This window comes from Drosophila mojavensis, unplaced genomic scaffold (assembly GCF_018153725.1).
Source record: "Drosophila mojavensis isolate 15081-1352.22 unplaced genomic scaffold, ASM1815372v1 contig_74, whole genome shotgun sequence".
Taxonomy (NCBI): Eukaryota; Metazoa; Arthropoda; class Insecta; order Diptera; family Drosophilidae; genus Drosophila; species Drosophila mojavensis.
In genome coordinates, this window is record NW_025318899.1 from 6,480,542 (window position 1) to 6,497,798 (window position 17,257).

At 38.9% G+C, this 17,257-nt stretch overlaps 2 protein-coding genes across 4 annotated transcripts in view; both read right to left on the minus strand.

The window, feature by feature from the left end:
- Positions 1-17,257, minus strand: part of LOC6581593 (four and a half LIM domains protein 2) — a 67,427-nt gene that overhangs the window by 41,337 nt on the left and 8,833 nt on the right. The window contains exon 3 of the mRNA XM_015161928.3: positions 1,598-1,683. Coding sequence (XP_015017414.1) covers positions 1,598-1,683 — 86 coding nt within the window. The remainder of the gene's footprint in view (positions 1-1,597; positions 1,684-17,257) is intronic.
- On the minus strand, positions 9,564-11,502 carry LOC26528452 (transcription factor SPT20 homolog). Of its 3 annotated transcripts, none has more exons than XM_044009742.1 (2): positions 10,168-11,502; positions 9,564-10,131 (listed from the first exon to the last, which is right to left on the minus strand). In XM_044009742.1, exons 1-2 carry the CDS (start codon positions 11,339-11,341, stop codon positions 9,764-9,766), a joined length of 1,542 nt encoding a protein of 513 aa, XP_043865677.1. In that variant the 5' UTR covers positions 11,342-11,502; the 3' UTR covers positions 9,564-9,763. The 3 variants fall into 3 exon arrangements, with proteins under 3 accessions (XP_043865677.1, XP_043865675.1, XP_043865676.1); XM_044009740.1 differs by having other exon boundaries at positions 9,564-11,362; positions 11,395-11,500; XM_044009741.1 differs by having other exon boundaries at positions 9,564-11,358; positions 11,391-11,500.

Sequence of the window (17,257 nt, forward strand, 5' to 3'; positions counted from 1 at the left end):
CTTCCACTGTGTGTGCGTGTGTGTGTCTGTGAGAGAGAGAGAGAGCACAGAGCGTAGCGTAGACAAGAAATAAAGCAAGTCAAGGTCTTCGCAAGCACTTTAATTACCGTTGCAGCAACTGAAGAGCCGACCAATGGCTGGCGCCAAGTGCGAACAAGCGTCGGGCTGAGTGAATAGAAATGATCGCACGCAGCGTTCTATCATGTTACGCCCCATGAATAACATGTGCAAAAAAATGAAATGAAATTGGAACTGTTTGTCATGCTGAGCTCTTTTTCTGGACTGTGAGATTTATGCGCCAGAGTTGAACTATTTATAGAGCTGTTGACGTTACAAATGGGTATTTTAAACAAATTAATAATAACCAAATTATAAAAAAGATTTTAAATACATTATATTGCTACAATAAAGTAGAGGATTATATATATATATATATATATATATATATATATATATATATATATATATATATATATATATATATATATATATATATATGTATATATATGACTGCTCTGCATATTTACATATGTGTGTATGTATATTTTTTCAATTATAATTTATGCCCAACTTTTTTTGCCATTAAAGTCAAACAGAATGCTATAAAACCAAATAGAATTAAACCAAACAACAACTGAATTATAGCAAAACACACACATACATGTACACACACTCACACACATGAACGAATCGAAACAAAAACGTTCATACGCCCCGCACATCAAGCAGAAGTTGCGATTTTTTCCCCTCTCTTCAGCTCTCTCTTTCTGTTTCTCTCTTCCAATTGGCTTTCGGCCAGTGCTCGAAATGAAATTGCAAAACTAAAACCGCAGTTAGACAAAAAGCCAGACACAACCGACAGACAGACAAACTAATTTTACAAATTAATAGCACAATTCGGATTCGAATTTGCGGTCGCGTTGACCGTTGAGTGCATTTCCCAACTGGCAACACGCGCTCCGATTCGCATTTCCAATTTGCATTTCTCGCAATATTCATAATCATTTACACACCTCATTTTTATTTAAGCCTTTAAATTGATATTTTGGCCAAAAAGCCGTTGAAATATCAATTTGTTATGATTTAATTTAATGGCATGTTTTTGCTTAACAAGTTTTGCCACAGCTTTTCGTTTTTTGGCAAACGCAGCTGATATAGGGGCGGGAGGCGTGGCTATTGTTGTTGACAGCTAAAAAAATGTTTATTTTGCCATTGAAAAACGATTTTGTGGGTCAGTTTTGAAAATAGACAAAATGAGTGATGTGTGCAGCGCCATCTAGCGTTTGTCTGCACCGGCAAGCGCACTGAAAGCTTTTGCTTAGCTTTTACAGTGCTGGTCAAAATATTGCGACAGGTTGATTTTAAATAACTCCGTTTAACGATGTTAAAATTTTAAACTTTAATAGATTGTAAGCATTACTGAAAGTTAATTTAATATATAAATACATTTTTTAAATAAATTTGGCCTATTTTAAAAGTATATTTAACATTTTTGCTGACAATTTCTTTGAAATATTGATTTTGCACTCTATAAATACCTAATTTGATTCATATGTTTCACCTTCTCTATAATTAAGTTTTAAGTACTATAACTCACCTCCAATCGTGCGCCGCAAAACCGGGGCATTCTGTTTTGCATTGCTCGCAACGAACACCGTCATCCACCTCTCGAATTATGACACCCTGCAAAAAAGTAAATTTTTAATTGGACAATTATTGAATTATTAAAAATATAGCATGAGTACAAACATAGATAGCAATCATGTTTATCTGCTTGTTAGATAATTGCGTGTGTCCTAGATAAAAGTTCCACTTAAGAATATTCAATTAGATAATCGGGCACTCTGAACTATGGATAATATGGTCTATGGAATCACATAAGAAAAATTAAAAGTACTTAAAATGTATTATATGTATATGTATATGTATAATAAGTAATATATTTGTAATATAAAATGTTTTTCTCTTTGAAGAAATTCAATAAATAATGAAAATAATGGAACCAGGCAAAAAAAGTTGAAATAGAAGTAGTTTAACTATAAAAAAAACCCATAAAATTGATATTTTAGTTTATTAGAGGATTTCAAGTAGACAATTTAATAAAAATAAAATGATCGAATGACACTGACTATGTTATACACTATAAGACACAAAATTCACTTATTATAGGGTATTCAGCTGACTAAATATATTCATAACTTCGCTGCTAAACTAATGGCTAACTTACAGGGTAGAGCCTACAACTGCTGCCTAGGCTATTCTCTTCACATATATTACAGGGTATATGCTCCTGTTTGAAACTCTATTTAAGTGTTAAATTCTTGACTCCTTCAGGCAACTAAACTAACAGCTTATCCCACCCATTCCACTGCCCATTACAGGGTATTCGAACAGCAAAATGCAATTTATGAACTACACAACAGAAATTCGTATCTCGCTCATTTGCGCCATTCGACTTGGCTCCTAGAAATAGGGCGTGGCATGGCCTTTGCTAAAAGCCAAAAAATTTGAATTCCGAAAAAAAAAAACATTCGCCCAGAGGGGTCAAAACTCAGTGGCAAATGTTTTGGCTGCTGCTGCTGCTGCTGCTGTTGTGGTGCTGAAGCGACACTTGTTCCAAAATTACGCTCAAATATATGTGGAACAAAAGAAAGCCAACAACAACAACGACAACAACAACAACAGCAGCAGCAACAACAACAACAACTTGGCACGTTTCCATTCCAATTCTGGCCATGTTTACAGCTATATGTGTTGCGTGTGTGTGTGTGTGTGTGTGTGTGTGAGTGTATTGTAGTATGCGTGTGTGTGTGTCTCTGTTGTCTGTGTGTGTTTGACTGCAGCTTAAAAAGAAATCCACTAAAAATATTCTTAACGAGCCTAACCGACTGCACAATGCACGTTCACAATGCAAAAGTAGTTCAATTTATGCAACAATCGATATGCAGAGAAGTGCCACGCCCCAATAGGCGCTGCATGGAGTCGAAAAGGCCAGCTCTAGCAGAGCTTAGCTAGGCAAGCCTAGGCAGGCCCAACAAGAATGATATCATACACAATAACGATGTGACAGCAGCTGTTGCAAGTTATCGATAAACGATAACTTTTAAGATATGCTATAAAAAATGTCTTTTAATTAGGTACATGTACTCAACAAAAATGCAATTCAAAAGACAAGCCAAAGGAATCTTTAGACAGCGACACAGCCGTAGTTGGCTTCAAACTAATCTACCCCATTTCACGCTCATGCGTGGCATTAAAATTGTGCAGGCATTTCATTTGCCAATTCGCTTTTTCTTTATTGCAGCTGCAACAACTTGACTTTTGCCTGCATTAATATGTAAAGGATATCGAGTCCTTAGTCCTTTGTCGCTCGGCCGCAACAAACGAAAATCGATGCTGACCCAGTTCGTGGGGCAACCCTCTGCACTGTGGCGACAACTCTGGCTGACGGATGTGCGGAGCATTAAGTTGCAAGCGAAGCCAAATATTTGACGGGCACTTAAGAGGCGCCACAGCTGAGCTGCCCCAACTCGCTGTGAGGAAATCCCCTTCAGATTAATGATCTGACAATTAAATATATCTATAATGCATATTAAGGCAAAGACAAACAAACAAACAAACAGCAGCTGCTGCTGTTGCCACATGGGGAAAGCTGCTTTTCATATAGTGCCACACAAAAAGCATAAAAAAGTATCTGAAAGCTGTACAAAAAAAAAAAAAAAAGTATCTCAAAGTTGGGCAAATATGCAAATGCCTCTGCCACAAATTAATGAACTGACATTTGACAAATTTGGCTGCGAAATGCGGGCTGGCCATAAAGGGAAGACCCCAAATGTGTTCGAGCAGCTATATTTATAGCAAAATAATGATAATTTTGGCAATATTTATTAATCAAACAAAAGATCAGATATCAGCATAAATTTAAGGGAAAAGAGAGCTCTGCCTGTGATTGTTGCGAATTACAGGGTATTTACAAGCACAGGCTAAGTTAATAAAAACATAAGACAAAGTCTAATTGAGCATAAACAAATTATTTCTATTAAAAAACAGCTTGAAAATAAAAGAGAAGACAATATAGGCCTAACTTTGGCCAAATATATTCAAGGAATACCCCTAATGCATACTGAGCAACTAACGCTTACAGCTCAAAGATTAGAAAAACTTGAGTGTTTGAGGTGCAAGAATTTGTTAATTAAAAATTCATACAACATACCTCCCCTGTTCCTAAGCAAGCCACAACTCATAGGGAATACCGCTAATATTATAAATATATAGAAGCAAGAAAAACAAACTGTAATTGACTTAATGTCGAGTATTTCTGAATACAAAAATTCTAAAAAATCTCAATGTGCATCTGCCGAGCGCATAAGTCATATGGAACACCACTAATGTTATCGATATACAGGATATATCCACACTAAAGACTTGCAAAATAAATCTGATATTCTGAAAAGATAATATCCAACATATTTAACCAAGATTTCTATATGCTTTCTACTATTTATGTATATGAATAGCATAGGTTACTTAGGGAATACCCTTAATATTATTGTTTAAAAAAAAAGAACTAATATTGTCTGCTGCACTTGTCCATTAAATGAATATATCTATAAATAACAAAACACCCAAAATACATTTGCCTAATTCAAAAATTCAACTGTAATGCCCCTAATGCTCTCGACTTTAAGCCAAGGGGATTCCACGCCAATTGACGTCGCAAATCTGATCATTTGACATTGGAAGACAGCTCATGACAAAGCGAAATATCGCTGAAAATGAAACATGAAGAATTATAATTTATCTGCAGAGCTCTGCCGAATGATATCATCAATCTAAATTCAAAGACGAAATAGAGAAAAACAAAGGCAAACATAATTTTGAATGTAAAACAGTCTCCAAAAAAAGGCTGGAAAACATGGAGAAGTGTCAAATGTAAGTCGTAGACGTTATATTTATATTAGAGCCTAACTCAAGTGAGAACTGAGAACTGGAACTAGTTCGGCCCACACGCACAGTGGGTCACGCCCGCACACTTGAGCTGACAAAGTTCTGGGCTAACAAATTTTCGAAAACGATTTGTTGCTGGGCAAGCGGCTCAGTCAACTTTAAGCCACAATTTAGAAACTATGACGCGATGCAAGTGTTTGACTGTGCTAACAAAATAAATAATAAAAACAAAAATTTATATATAGACAGTATGTGAGAGACCGTAGGTCGACAATAACAACAACAATGACAACAACAACAAGTTATAAACAAAACCGGCTCCAAGTTACTCGGAAAACAATCTACGTATATGAGCCACAAAATCGTCAAAAAGCTGGCAGAACAACAAAATCAACAACAGAACCCGCAAGTGTTTGCTTATTGCAAAATACATAGCAATAATAAAATAAAAGAGACAGCAAGAGAAAGAGACCGAGAGAGGGAGAGAGAGAGGCGAAGAGACAAAGCAACAACGCTTACTTCAAGTACAAAGTTAACAATTTACAGAGGAGCCGAATTTCGTAGAAATTCGTTGTTTTGTTTTGCCTCTACCCTGGCAGACGTTGGATGGAAGGGTATATATAGCAGAGAGCGAGAGAAAGAGAGAGCAAGATAGAGAGAGAGAGAGAGAGATGAAGTAAGAGAGAAAGAGATAGAGCTGAGAAAACTCATTCGATAGCTCCAGAAGGTTATCGATAAGCAACAACTTAACGCAGAGTGGATGAAAACTAGAGACTTATACCTAAATAGACCTATACAACCTCTACCCAATACCTTACATTTAATGAATAATTAATATAAGCAGCATTCTGTATTTTCGATAAATTTCGATATCGATCCAGTTTTGATATCTACCTTCCTTTGTCTATTAAGAAACATATCAATTACTCCCTGAGATAGAGATCTTGACACATATTAAATCAAGTAAAACTAAATATGCTTCCAAATTACTTCAATTCCATTTACAGGGTACTACCCAGTCCATCAGTCTCAGCAATAACCCTTTCATCGACAAAGTTCATCAAATTTTTGGCATTAATTAACACGATTTCGTCTGGGGGCTGATGATTTTTACGACTACTTAACCTGTTTGCCGAGCTACACGCAATGGGCCAACTCATCCACTCACCCATATGGATGGATAGATGGATAGGCAGATGCAAAGCGAGGTTACGACGACTCCAAAGTTGAGCAAAGTTTGCATTACATTTGTTTTTTCACAGTCTAGTTAGGATCTGCCACAGCGCTAATGTGTTAGGCCTAACTGAATACATACAAATGGTAGCAAACTTGGGCATCTACTTAACTAGTTCAAGATCGGACACTGTAGATCTTTGACTAAGTTTAGCTGTTGCCTCCATTCGAGTTTTGTTTTGTTTTTTTGCTTTAGTTGCTGTTGCCATGTTGCCACTAGCTGGCGACTTCTATAGCCTGAGCTCAATGCGAATGCGTCTAAATTGCCAACGACCCCGTTGTGACCACATTAGAAAGTGTATTTGGTATTTAGATGGATATATGTATATGTAGACAGATGTACGTATATATAGTCAAAGCTCAAGTTTTGGGCTGATGATACTAGAGCAACGATTTGCTAATTAGTTTGCTGGGAGGTAAAGAGTGAGAGAGAGAGAGAGGGACTGAGAGAGAGAAAGGGAAACAGAGAGAGAGAGAGAGAGAGAGAGAGAGAGAGAGGCTTGAATGATTATATATTATTATTATAGCCCCAAAAATTTTATTACCTTCATTATTGTCAGCCTTAAATTTTTTATCATCATTAGCAGTATGAGCTTCAATATCATTATCATTTTTATTACTATTATCATAATCGATACTGCTATGATTGTCATTAGCATTATCATAAGCATTAGCATTATAATTATTTATCATATAAATGTTTATTAGTATTGTCATTATTATTCTCATTCTCCTTAACAATAGCCTCATCATCATAATAATTGTCAGCATTAGTGTTCTCATTATTATTATGATTCTTCTTTTCAATGAGCATGAGCAATTATCAGATTGTCATCAGCATTCTCATTATTATTTCACTCATAAGGTAAGAGGAGTCACAAATAGTTGACTATCAGCTAAGCTAATATATAATATATAATATCTAATATATAATATCTAATAATATCCAAACGTTTCCGCTTTCAGATCATCTTGAGATTCAATTCTGAAAGATCTTCAATATTGGACTTCAAGTTGTTATTGTTTAAGCAGACTTTTCATCATCTTGAATAGTTTGATTTTTTAAAGATGAATTGAAGTTTTGTTTGTTATATTTGAGTGACACGTCAAGAGTTTCAGCAGCGAAGGTGTTTCATAAAAAACATAATCGAATGTGGGCTTACGAAATATCAAACCGAATCTGACCGCAAACAAAGAGACTAATGCATTTATAATTATTCCACAAAAGGTTGTGGTTCAATTACCTTTAAGTCTTGAGCCACATGAACAGCTCAACTTCCGAGAATTAAGTATAATGCAATTGAGAAACGTTTTGGTTGCGGGAATGCCCCTAACATAGTATATATGTATATACCTACATAAATTGCAAAAAGTCTACAATGTCTATGTTTCATACAAAAAAAATGTCATTCTAGGGAATACCGCTAATAATAAATACATTTAGGGAATGCCTTCAATGTAGCTGCTTGCTAATTGCTTGTAAATGAGCGCATTGATTATGCATTCATTGAATAACTTTTAATGAAACGATCGATCGAGTCGGCTTATAAGTCGAACGAGCAAGCAACAATATGATACATATACTATATATATACTATAACCGTATCTATGATTCATTTAGCTCTAATAAATACTCATATTTGGCTTAAATCATTTATGCCCTAATCCATATGTATATAGATATCCGTATTTCGTTTGATTTAGCATCTCAAAAAGGCGCACAAACAAATCAACTGTTGACGTCATCTCGTACGTCTGTCTATATAGACATATATGCTATATCTATAGTAGATGCCGTTACGCGTAGAACTCTGTCAAGCCAAATAGGGCTCGCACAATAAGCGCATCTGCTTTCTAAGCAACCCCCACAGAATATGGTCAGGCAGTCAAATTGAGTCGAATGCTCGTCACGTAACGCTCATCTATTGTCATGCACAGTTAGTCAGCCGAGAGACCCAATAACTCCCCGACACTTGCGACGCGTCGCCCAATATTGACCAAAAATTTATACATTGTTTGCGCTAAACTAATAAGAATATTCAAAGTTTAAGAATTGCGCAACACAGAAAATATGAATAAAATAGTTGAAGAGCATTTAGGAAGAGATTTTTAAGATTTTAAGCAAAATTAAATGAATAGTGTAAAAAAATTTAAAATAATTAAGCACATAATAATAATTAATAAGAGATAATATATATTAAAAAATGCTTAAATAAAAAAAGGGGATTAAAAGAGGGTATTGTGTATTTAGAGATAAAATAAAATATTATACATAAAATAAATTTTAAATGTAAATTTAGGAAAAATACCCCAGTTGGTAATACCACTTTCTAGCACTTGAACTATTATAGTTTCTGAGATAGCGAAAAATTCACTTTTCGATTTTATTAGCACAATCTCGACACTTTATAATACGAGCGTATACAGGTGTATATGTTCCAAATTTCAAATTTCTCATTTCTAGCTCTAATTGCTGCTCTTTTTAGTTTCCTGAATGATTATAAAAATTATAAAAATGGAAACTCAACAGGAAATATTGCACTGAAATTCGTTTGGCAAATATTTACCAAAAAAATATTATAATAATAACTTAGTAAAGTCGGAGTATGCAAAATGCTTAAAAATTTTATAAAGGCAACAGCATAAAGGTAGCCATAATTAATGACCAAATAAAAGTGCGCAAACGAATTCGATTTCATGTGAATGTATATACATATATATACATATGAATAAATGTGGATTTTGTGTATGCGTTCCACTTGTTTCTTTGCCTTTAATGGCTCTGCAACTACACCACCAGATATCTACATATACATATATCATCTATCTATATACATATCTCACTGATGGAAACTGGGCAGCAATGTTGCCGTGGGTCAAAAAGATTTTGAGGCCCGAAATAAATGATAATTAACAATTTACACAACACACTTTATATTTGTTTTCATTCTCTCTGTACCGCACCTCCCCTATCTCACTCTCTCTCTCTCTCTCTCTCTCTCTACATGGTCTACCTATTTTTGTCTTGTTTCGTGTGCTTGTTTACTTGATCTAAACTTTTTTTTTATACACCCAAGAGCAATAAGTCCCAAAGAGATTTGGGACACTTTGGAGATGAATCACTTGTTGGCACAATTGATATCAAAAATAAATAGAATTCGCCTGGAACTGACGCAAATCGATCTGCCCCCCAAACGGGAGATGAGCGCGTGTCGTTATGCAATTTAGTGCCAGAGGCGTGCCAAATCGCATGACGAATGCAGCAGAGTTTTCAGGTGTTACATGTAAACAAAGGTTATATAATTATGCTATATATAAATATAAAGAATTTCTATTGTAATTAAAATCTTCTAGTGTAACTACACTCAACGAAAAATTGTGTCTTACTTTAAGCAAATCACAGCTTGGAAATTTCAGCCAAAAATTTTCCTTTTTGTTATATTTCATAAATTAAAATTCATTTATTAGTTGTATTTTATATATTAATGTAGATTTATATACATATAGTTGTTGTTTTTGTCTCGTTTCGTGTTTCGTGTCACGCGCCCAGCTCTAGCCGTAGCTGTTCAGTCGAGTGTTCGATCTAACGCCATGGAATCTTGATTGGCGAGCGATTGCGCTGCCTTGCGTGGGTGACTCGTGGCATTGGCTGCGGCTGCGGCTGCTGCTTGGGCTGCTGCTGCTGCTGCTGCTCGCGACGCCCCCAATTGCTGGTCGCGACGCCCCCAGAACTCTGCCGCGAGCTGGACAGGGGTCGCGCCGAGACGGGCGCAGGTGCATTGTAGTGGCCGCCGAAGTAGGTGGGCGTCGGCTGCTGCCGGCTGCTGCTCGGCTTGCTGCCGTAGAGCTGTACGCGGGTGGGTGCGCGGCCTCGGGCAGGCGCCGGCGACAGTTTGCCCTGCTCGCTGCCGATGTGCACCAGGGTTTGATAACGCCCGCCGCGCTGCTGCTGCTGCTGCTGCTGCTGCTGCTGCTGCTGCTGCTGCGGCTGCTGCGACGCTGAGTGCGACTGTTGCTGCCGCTGCTGCTGCTGCCTGGCCTGGCTGCTCGCCAGCAGGCGCTGAGCGTAGTACTCCGTGGTGGGCATCGGCTTGGCCACGCCCACCGGCACCAGCCGGCCCGGCGAGTGGGGCAATATGGAGTTCTTGATTTCGATGCGTATGGCGGAGGCAGGCGGCGTGGGCTTGGGCGTGGGCGTGGGCGAGGGCGACATGCGACGCAGCATGGGCTGGGCCACACGGAACGTCTCGTTGCGCTTGACGGGCGAGCGGGTGGCGGAGCGCGAGGGTCGATCGCGCAGCGGGGAGCGCGATTGCGGCCGATAGTTATCGTTGTCGAAGACCAGAAAGTCGGGACGATTCTCCTTGGAGGCGCTGCGCTGACTGTTCGACTCGGGCCTCGCCTCGGGCGGCGGCACCTCGACGAACCAGGCGGGATTGTGGGGCTGCTGTTGCTGCTGCTGCAGCAGTCGGTCGCGAAACGATTTGCGAAAGCTGTTCAGTGTGACCGTTTTGTATTTGTCGCGCTCCTCCTCCTCCAGCAGATCGTCATTCGAGTGGGTCTTCAGCTGCTCCAGCTGCTCGCGCAGATGCGTCGGCGTTTTGCTCTTGCGATACGTGCTCGAATCGAAGCTCCCACTGGAGCTGGAGCCCAGACTCGGCTGCCGCTGCATCCCGTCGGCCGGCGAGCCAGCGGACTGCCTGCCCTTGCCCTGCTGCTCGTACAGGAAATTGAACGGATCTGCATGGGCATCGTAGTCGAGCATGCGATCGCCGTCGTTGCGCCACTTGTAGTAGGTATTCGTGGCGGTGTCGCTGGGATGGTGCTCGTAGCTGGCCACCTCCTCGGGCGAGGGCTGCTTCTTGCGTTTCGTGAATGTGCTGAATTTGCTAAACACCTTCGATTTCTTTGACTTCTTTTCCAGAGTGCTGCTGTTCGATTCATTGCCGCGCTGCTGCTGCTGCTGCTGCTGCTGCTCCTCGTCGGAGGCATTCAGTATGAAGGTGTCGCCGCGCTGCAGCGTGGAGCTCGTCGTCGAGCCACGCCGTGAGCTGATCACGCTCGCCGGCCGAGAGCTGCAGCTGCGCACGGGCGTCGTGTCGCGCGACGAACTCTTGCGGGACGAGGCCAGCGAGGAGCGGATGTTGCGAAAAAATGACATTGTACACGAGCCGCGGAGCGGGACGGGGCGGGGGCGGGGCGGATAGAGCGCGGTTTAAAGCCCGCGCAAAGTTCAAGTGCGAAAAAGCGAAGCGCGTAACGGGTCTCTGCCTTGGGTCTGGTCTGTCTCAGCCAACTGTCACGGAGCAACTGTCTGAGTCGGCTCAGCCATTATGCGGATCACTAGAATTTCTGCGGCAATCGGCTCGCTCAGACTTCGTTTCAGTTCGCTTCGTGTTCGGGCGCTGTTTTTCCACTTTTTTGTTTTGACCAATTTGGCGTATACTTAACGTCATTATCGTGCTTATTATTATGACCATATTTCGAATGGCTATAGCCGAGTGCGTGCGTATGTGAGTGTGTGTGAGTGAGTGACTCGATCAGCAGCTGTTCGCGTGGGCGTTACAAGTCAAACAACAACAACAACAAATCAAAACTCGTTTTTGTGCCCAATTCTCAACTCAGATGCTTCGTTTCGTAATTTATGCAAGCAGAAAGCGCTCTAATTTGTTATCTGATGCAAAGCATCAACAGCTCATTTACAGCAATTGCAACAACAGCAACAATAACAACAACAGCAACACCTCTGCTGTGTTTAGGGGCTTTGTTTATTTGTGTGAAGTGCGAACTAAAACAAAGTTAAATTGTTTGACAAAACACTGCACAGTGGTTCAAGCTTGTTGAACAGCAAGCGAAATAATTTTGATATAGAATATTCTTTAAATACAAATACAGGCAGAAAAGAGAGAGAAAGAATGGGAGTGAGACCGAGAGAAAAAGAAGAGGCAGAAAAAAGAGACAGGAAAAGAAAGACAGAGACAGAAAGGGAAAGATAGATAAATACAGAGAGAGGAAAATAACAACAAAGAAAAATGTATGAGAGAAGGAGAATAAGATAAAGTGAGAATTGGGATATAGAAAAAAATGAGATAGAAAGAGAATTATATAAAGAAAGAGAGATACAGAGAATAAGAGGAAAATTTACTTATTCGCGGAAAAAATTAGAGCTAATAGGAAACGAAAATAAGAGAGAGAGAGAGAGAGGAAGCGAGAAATGGACTAACGTAGCAGATTAAGAGAAAAAGAGAATTACATAAAAAATTAAAAAGAAGAAAGAAGGAAAGAAATAACAGAGCAAATGAAGAAAAGGCGATAAAGACAGAAACAAACGTTAAACAGTCAGTTGCCCTCTGACAAACAGAAGAGAGAGACAAATATAAGAGCAGTAAAAAAAGAATATAGAACCAAAGATCTTTAGTTATAGTCTTATCTAAAAAATATTACATTTTTTTATATAATAAAATTTTTTTCCTTCACTTCAATTTACTCTCGTCTTTGTGACGTCTTTATATACAGATCAGAAAACAAGCATTACGAATAATTTGTTCATTAAAATATAATCGCCTTACAGACTTTACATAATGATTACTACATTACTATATTATGATAATCACTTTGTGTCACAGCATTGCCCCACTGTGCCGCGTTCTGGTCTACACTTATCGATGGCTTTTGATGCTAGACGCTTCATTGTTCGACTTAATGAGTGATTGAGTTTCGTGTGAGCACACACACACGCAATTGTCTGCCATTCGATTTGCTTCGCTTCCGATTCCGCAAACAACAAAAGCAACAACGAGCAAGCGAAATAAACGGCTTATGGCAGTCATTAGATTGTATCTCCAGAGCAGTCAGCGCTGAATGCAGCAGCAGCCGCAGCTGTTTGTATTTAATTATTTATGCTGATGATTAAACAGATTAAGTACACCTGTTCGATTCCCACATGAATATTAATGCCTATGAAAGCCGTTAAATAAAGGCAATTTGTTGACCAGCAGCCGTGTAAAATGTGTATTTATTTGTTTGCTCGCATTTTCGGCTCATCGATAAGCCGATCTCACGTCGAATTTATCGTTGCCTGCTTTTAGGCGCGCACTTAACGCCCGACCACAGCGGCCCCAAAGTAGGCAATGAAAATGGCTGCAGCAGATATCGTGAAATTTGAAATTCGCTGTAATAAATGGCTAATGGGAAATGCTGAATGCTGGATGGCAAACGGTGAATGGTGAATGGTAAGTGGAGGCCAGCTACCATTAGGAAAATCAAGTCATCCACACACCCGAGCAATCTCGGAATCGCAGCGGGCGATGCGAAAAAGTTCACGCCATTTGCAGAGCCATAAACACGCACACGCACACATATCCCGAGGAAGAGGAGCAAGACACACGCACAAAGAAGCAGGCACACGCACACATACACGCAAAGAACGAGGTGTGCTCCAGACATGTGTTTTATTGCGGAGGAATAGGGTATACTATACATATGTACATATACTCATTGCCTAAGCCAAATTTAAGGAGACATTTTATAGTAAGCGTATATAAAAAAAAAAAAAAATGTAAACAAAATTTAATGAGACATTTTATATATATCATTATATATTTTGTATTTAATATTTATATTTAAATTATTATATATTTTTAATTAATTTAACTTATTTTAAATTTAAATTTATATTTGAATAATATATAATAAAAAATATATATGTATATATAAAAAAAATTTAATCATGCAAATTATGAGGAGCATATAAAATCTTATAATTATTAAAAAGAAAAAATTAACAAACATCAGATAATAATACTGAAATTCAAATTTTTCTCAATAAGAAAGATCTGCCGTTTAAGAAATTTCCAACTTTATAATTTGCGCATTACATACAAATTTTATAAATTACACTTCTTTCCTAACTTCTCTCTCTACAACTTTAGAGTTAGCCCGCTATCGAGAATTTGCGGTTTGTGCCACATGCCTCACGCAGCAGTGGGTAAAAAAAGTTCGTATATAGACCCATCCAAAGAAATATTACCAAAGGCCAAATGTGTTTATTATGGAGCACAAATGAGTGCAATGAAAATTGTTTATGCGAATATTTCAAATACTTGTTGAATTATTTAAAAATGCGAAAAGAAAATAAACGAAATCTCAATTCAAATCGGCTAAAACAATAAATAAAACACAAATAATTTAGCTTAAATTAACAAAAAGAAATCTCTGATTGATTGAGAACGAAATGCAATAAATTAAAAGTGAGATTTATGCATGCGGTTAAAGTGGAGGATAAACAGACAGATAAAGGCAGTCTGTCTCACTCATTCTCTCACTCACACACTCTAAAGATGAAAGAGTGTGTGTGTGTGTGTGAGAGAGAGAGAGAGACAGAGAGATATATGTATATATTTCTATATATTATATTTGTCCCAAAATGTGGCCAATTTTCGTGAATGGCCCAAATCAGCCATAAGTGGGCGCCAATACAACAACAACAACAACAACACAGTAACATTTTGATTGCTTTCTTCTATCTCTATTTTACAATACAACAACAAAATGTATCTTGTTATCCCTTGAGATACAATTGTATCTACGAATCGAATCGGCATTGATTGGGTCCCAACGAACATTTGATACATTCGAAATGCATTTTGCCCACACACACACACACAGAGAGAGAGTAGACAGACGCACATGTGACGAACATTTACGCTGGCGTCTGCCATTATTTATCAGCTATTAAGTCATACCCAGGCACACACACACACACACACACACACACACACACATAGATACATTTGACAGCTGCTGGTGCCAATGTCAGCTAACAAAAGGCAGCTCACATATTCGCCCCATTCATGCCAGCAACAGCAACAGCAACAACAACAACAACGACAACAACAACAACAATCGCAAATAAGCCAAATCATGGGTGGGTGTTGAAATTGAAAATTGTGAATTGTACGAGTCTATTGTGAATATTGTCTCCATTGTTGTTGCTGTTGCTGCATTTGTATATATATCGTGCTTTTGTATTTATCTCTGTTGATATTTATGTGCACATTTAGCACAATTAAAAATTAAACACACACACACACACACATGCACATAGCCTGCCAATGACATGCCCACACACACACACACACACACAAATGCATGCACACACGCACAACAATGCTAGAAATGAAGCAATAAATGAAACCTAAAAATCAAACACACGCCATGTGGACAATGCCTGCCCCTGCTCCAGCCTCTGCCCCTGCCTCTGCCCCTGCCTCTGCTCCAGCCTCTGCCCCTGCCTCTGCCTTGCTCTTGCAGTCTCCACTTTCCATGCTCCAAGGAAGTGGGCGAGCGTGTTTTTACAGTTATGAGCAGCGGGCACAGCTGGTCAAGCAGCCAGCCAGTTAGAGCTAGTCAGCTACACAATCAGTTGGTCTCCATGGGGCCACCTCGGAGGCCGCAGCGGCAGCCACAGATACACAGATACTGCCTACGAATATGACTTGAACTCGGACTCCTACTCCGCAGCAACAACAGCAACAGCAACATCAACAGCAACAGCAACAGCAACAACAAACAACAACAATAAACGTGACCGGTTGCCGGCAATGCACGTAGCCTTAGCTAGCCGGCGCACAAAATAGACTCTGGCACAAAGAGATAGTTAGAAGCGAGGGTTGTTTAAGAAATTTATACGATTATAGTAATGAATGATTGTGAATGAAAAATAATGATACTGAGTATAGGAATAATATGCATAAAAATAGTAAATATAAATATATAGCTAATATGATAGCTACTCGATAGATATGAGACTAAGCAATGATATTTAGGTTTGAGTCCCAGGCTAATATATAATGGATATACAGATATGAATTTAAAATTTATATTATAACATACTACTACTACAATAGTATAATATACTACTGCTAAAATAGTACAATATATAATAGTAGTAGTATATTATTATATAATTAGTATATACATATATGTATATAGTTTTACCATCCATACCTGAACTCCTCAAGCTGCCCTCTTGCCACTTACACACACACCTCTTATCTACATAGGTGCCAAGTGGCACGCATGACGAGTGCCTTGCAGCGCTCTATGAGCACATGGGGCAGGGGACAAGCCGGGAGCACACGGGGGGTTAGGCTCATGACGTGCCTCATGACTGTTTTATTTGAATTTTTGGAGAAAGGCCATATGGCGTTTAACTGGATGAGGCAATGTGGGGAACGGAGAAAGGGAAAGAGATAGAGACGAGGCGAGGCGAGACGAGACAAGTCGAGGTTGTAGCAGCTGCAACAGCAACCGCTGCAGACACTCGACTCGAATTGTTGTCGAGCTGTTGCCGGCTTCGAGTGCTGCTCGAGTAGTTGGACCATTAACGAAATCCAAATGTTTTGCCCAGTTAGCGCTGCGCGTTTGCGTTTGCGTTTGTGATGACGTCGAGCCTTATTTTTAACAACAACGGCAAGAAAAGTAAAACAATTTTGTTTAAGTTACTTATTGGCAAACATAACTCGTTCTCTTAGCCGTTATCTTTGCGCTGCGCGACGGCGGCGAAACTTTGCCAATTATCAAAGGCCACAGCGAAAATTTCAATTGAGCAATGAAAGAAAAGAAAACTGTTTACGCACAGTTATAATTAGACTTTATAGATAAGGTCCCCCCGCTCATTCACAATTGGGTATGAACGTTAGCATTGCTTTTATCATAATTAGTATTAGTATTAATTCAGGAATTGCTTCGATTTTTATCATTATCATTAACAATGATATTACCGTTGTCATTGTCATTGTCATTGTCATTGTCATTGTCATTGTCATTGTCATTGTCATTGTCATTGTCATTGTCATTGTCATTGTCATTGTCATTGTCATTGTCATTGTCATTGTCATTGTCATTGTCTTTGTCTTTGTCTTTGTCATTGTCATTGTCATTGTCATTGTCATTCTCATTCTCATTGTCATTGTCATTCTCATTGTCATTTTTGTCATCACTATCATTATCATTATCATCATTATCCCACCTATACGCACTTTCACTTTGTTTCATTCTAGGGTATTAAAACTTC